We start from the raw sequence: 5,000 nt of genomic DNA on the forward strand, positions 1-5,000 counted from the left end.
TCTAAAGCTACTTCTTAGCATTATAAAAAGGTGGGACCTGTTGTCAGGGATCTCTTACCTTAATGGCACACGGTGCTCGACCAGAATTTCAGAGATGCAGGTTTCATTTCCCTGTGTAGCCTTGCCGGCCCCTTTTTCCCTTCTTCCAAATGGTACCCAATTTTCCAAACTCTCTTCAAAACCTCCCTGCATTTGTGGATTCTTTTACTCTCTGGTACTTATTCTATTGATCTCTTTTGTTGAACTTCCAAGTTATGGGAACATAAACAAATCAACACTGACTGCCAGGTGGTGGTGGTGGTGTGGTGGTGGTGGGGATGAACACAAATGAAAAGACAAACACACACACAGATACATACTTACATACATACGTACGTACATACGTACATACATACATACATACATACATACATACATACATACATACATACATACATACATACATACATACATACATACATACATACAAACATACATACAAACATACAAACATACCTTGTCAATGTTGTTGAAATTGCAATGAAGGAGCCTTGGATCTAGGTTAGAAACCGTCTCTTTCTCTATTGGCAAGAAATCTTGAAATAAAACTGAATAATGATATATATGTGTGTGTATATATATATATAATATATATATATATATATATATATATATATATATATATAACAGGAAGCTTTATGAAAATAAACAAAAGACGAAGGCAGGTGGAGTACAAACAAACAATTGTATTAGTATGGCGCTCAGGAATATAAATAAAACAAGTCTTTACGTTTCGAGCCTATGCTCTTCAACAGAAAGATACACAGAAAAGAAACACAGAGAGAAACAAGGAGAGAAAAAAAATGTGTGCAGAAGCTAGCGATTCAACATGGCGATATATATATATATATATGTCACCTTAGACCTCTCCATACTGGCATTCCCCTCAACCTCACCTCCACCCTTGTTCCTCACTCACTATATTCACCTCCATTCTCATCTCCTGCCATGACCCACTCTCCATATCCTCTCCTATGTTCCCTTTCTTGTACCTTGACTCTTTGTTCTGGCACTCCATCACAACCTTCCTCCTATCTCCTCCTCAACCATTCCCATCAACCTCTCCATATAATTCTCGCTCCTCAATAGCAAAACTCTTCTGCTTCTCCCTCGATTTTCAGCTTTTCAACCTCCAGCATCAAGCCACCTTTTCCCCCACTCAAATACTCCCCATTCACTTGTGGCTACTTTTTCCTTTTCCTCTCCCTCTTCTTTTACTGAATTGCAACTTACCTGGCCATCTCACCTGTGCCAGTGGCACACAGAGAAAAAAAAAAGAAAGAAAGAACCAAAGAACTTGGTGCACACTGTAAAGTGGTTGGATTTAGGAAGAATCTTCAGCCATAGAGACCATGCCAAAGCAGACACCGGAGCCTGACACAGCCCTGAGGCTTGCTGGGTCCCCATCCCCACCAGCCAGCATGGAAAGTGGACATTGAATGATGATGAGGATACTGATGATGATGATGATGATGATGATGATGATGATGATGATGATGATGATGATGATGAGATGATGATGATATTCCTACCACTCTATGTCACGCTGGTGAGACCCATATTGGAGTATGGGATTCAAGCCTCTTCTCCTTATCTCCTCAAAGACATACAGCATTTTGAAAGAGTCCAGAAGCTGGCTACCCGCATGGTTCATGGTCTCAAAAATTTGTCCTACGAAGAAAGGCTGAGGACGCTCGACCTTTATTCTCTTGAAAAACGCCGCCGCCGTGGTGATCTCATTCTCGCCCACAACATCATAAGCGGAAAGTGTAACCTCTCGAAAGAGCTGTTCTTCACTCCTGCTCCAGAGCGTCGGCTGCGGGGTCATTCCAAAAAGCTCTACCTGCGACGATTTCATCTCAATCGAAGGAGAGGAGCTTTCTCCGTCCGGGTTGCGGATCCGTGGAACAAGCTGCCAGACGAGATGGTGAAGATGCCGACGACCGCTTTGTTCAAAGCCTCCCTGGACCTCAAGTGGCCTGAACTCTTTACATGAACACCACCCTGTACTTAACTCCATGTCCCCCTACATGGCCTTGCTATTTGCTTTTGAGCCAAATTAACTAACTAACTAACTAACATGATGATGATGACGATGATGACGACGATGATATATTTACACACACACACACACACACACTTGTATGTATGTTACGTTCACTTGCACTTTATCATTTCTTTTCATAATATTCTATGTTTTTAATGCAACATCAATTATTCTAAAAATTTCCAGCCATTGAAACAAGTAAAAAGAATTCCGAGAAAGAAAAGAAGGATCTGGAAGCATTAACAAAAAACAGAGATTTAATAAACAAGGTAAAGAAATCATAATTTTGATTCTAGAAAATATTTAAACAATGATTAAACAATAGGTTGCTGCCTTTTAGAAAGGTTACCAAAATTTTCTGCAATTAACAACACATTGTTTGAGATGTTTTCTAAGTGAATGAAGAATATAGTTTCATTGTTCTGAAAGTTGACAGGCATTTGTCCCACTTGTAACCTTAGGTGTAGTAATTAGACTCCACAAATACCATAGAATATATTCCTGTTATTTAATAAATGGTTTTCTCTTTCTCAATATTTCTCATTCAAATTTGATTCTTGTTGATTGATGCCATTTTCCTAATTTACATTTATATTTTCTATGGCACAGCATTGATGGAATGATTTTTTTTTACAAATTCAAATATTTGCATTTTGTAAGAACACTTTTATTTTTAGCTCAATGTCCTTCTTAAATTGAACAATTTGGTGCACGATACAGTTGTTACAATAGTAAGGTTTCAACTTTATAATCATTTTAGTTACTAACCCTTAGTCTTAACATTAAACCCCCACAGCCTGGTAACCATTGGACCTCATATTGTCATTGCATTTAGGTTAATTTATGAAATTGCTTTCTAAAATTTGTTGATATCATACATTTGTCTAAACTCAAATATGATATAAAATTATTCAAAATTAAATTCATTAGAGAAAAAGACAAAATGATAGGCCTACATCAAATCTGTAGAAACCATCAGATATCTACAAGCATATTATTACATAGAAAGATATTCCCTCTCGTTGGAACAATGACTGTGTAGAATGGGAACCTATTTTCATGTTTGATGGATTTGTATCAGGCTTATATGGTAAATTGAACCCAGGGCTTGTTGTTTCCAATCAAAACAACTGTCTGACTTCCAAGTGATGATGTCACTACAAGTTTGTCCAAACAGATATGTTGTGGTCTTATAGAAAGAGGCCATTCTAAGAACCACATAGAAATGCAGAAAGAGACAGACAGGAAAATTGATGCAACCATGCATTTAGTCAGATGATGTTTGAATTTAGCTGTTGTTTGATAACCAAACTTTGTCAGCATGATGAATCAGGAAGATAAACAACCAGAAATGCTCTCAACTTCAAAATTATTCTATAGCAGTCACATTTATTCATTTGCTCTCTCACCCTCTCTAAATTTTTATCTCTGGTCTCCATTTATCTATGGAACCTGTTCAATCAAACCTCTGCATAAAAAGAAATTTCTGTCGTCATTCTTTTGTGCTTCTTTGAATGGTCATGTCCAATATAATCTTTTCACCATAAACATATCATGAATCAAAAACCATTTCTCCCCTGGTCATCCAACTTTCTATTCATTTCAGTGCTGATGTTAAAAAATAAAAGAAGTTAATCTGATGTCATTTAGTAATATTTAATTCCAAATAAGGCAGTTGAATGTCCGAATTTGTTGACCATCTGACCAAATGATTTACTGCATTTAATTTTGTTTTTATTTATTTTTTGTTTCCACTCCTCAAGATGTCAGTCAGACAGGACCCAGTAAAATATTTCAACTCGTATAGGTAACAGGTCAAGTATCTTACGAGATTTAGTTAATGTATAAAAAAAAAAAAGCTAGTTTCAAAAATGCGTTTCTAAATGTTTCCCACAATAAAATATTTCTCTGTGAAACAACGTATTTACTTTGTTATTTAGGATCTACGGAAAGCAATCAGTTTGAAAGAAGAGCACGTCAATCAGGTGAAAGCCTTGGAACAGAACAAGAAAAACCTTGAGCAAGAGATAAGCAACCATAAAGACGAGGCTCAGAAGCAAAGGAAGTTGATTTATCAGCTGGAGAAAGAAAGAGACAGATATATCAATGAAGCGAGTGACCTCACGCATAAGGTAAATTAATGTGTTGATCAGTTCGTTACAAGTTGAATGTTGTCTGGCTTAATGGTTTGTAAAAAATTGTTTTTTTCTTTGAAAGAAGCCCGTCGTATATATATGTATATATATGTGTGTGTATATGTTTGTGTGTCTGTGTTTGCCCCCACTCCCAACATCGCTTGACAACCGATGCTGGTGTGTTTACGTCCCCATAACTTAGCCGTTCGGCGAAAGAGACCGATAGAATAAGTACTAGGCTTACAAAGAATAAGTCCTGGGGTCGATTTGCTCGACTAAAGGCAGTGCTCCAGCATGGCCACAGTCAAATGACTGAAACAAGTAAAAGAGTAAAAGAGTAAAGAGTAAATCCCTATAATTGATAGAATATTGTTTCCCGAGCAGAAGTCTGCAATGCATCCCAGTCACTACGCAAAAATCAAAATAATATTTCTTCACGTAAAAGATGATAGTCAAGAATTTGGTGTTTCTTGGTGAAGAGATTTGAGTTTTGGAAGATTTTTAATTCCTCATTCTATAATTCTACAAGACTGTTCTTTTTTAAGATAAAACCAAAAAAAAAAAAAAACTGCAAAAAATGGGAAAAAACAAAGAAATATAATTAAATAAAACAAACTGTTTTATTTAATTACTTTTGTTATTTGTTGATGTGTTAGAATTTGTTCCAAACATAAGCTGAAAAAAAAGCAAAAATCCATGTAAAACTCGTTGCTCTTCTTCTTCTTGTCTCTCTTTTAACAATCTGTTATGTTTGTTCTGCATTTGCCTCATACAACAAA

General features: G+C 36.4%; 1 protein-coding gene across 1 annotated transcript in view; it reads left to right on the forward strand.

Annotated features, from left to right (window-relative positions):
• LOC115219862 (cilia- and flagella-associated protein 58-like) overlaps positions 1 to 5,000 on the forward strand; it is a 72,443-nt gene that overhangs the window by 40,207 nt on the left and 27,236 nt on the right. The window contains exons 10-11 of the mRNA XM_029790155.2: positions 2,273 to 2,355; positions 4,027 to 4,218. Of these exons, the coding sequence (XP_029646015.1) occupies positions 2,273 to 2,355; positions 4,027 to 4,218 (275 nt within the window). The remainder of the gene's footprint in view (positions 1 to 2,272; positions 2,356 to 4,026; positions 4,219 to 5,000) is intronic.

Source organism: Octopus sinensis, linkage group LG15 (genome assembly GCF_006345805.1).
Source record: "Octopus sinensis linkage group LG15, ASM634580v1, whole genome shotgun sequence".
Classification (NCBI taxonomy): Eukaryota; Metazoa; Mollusca; class Cephalopoda; order Octopoda; family Octopodidae; genus Octopus; species Octopus sinensis.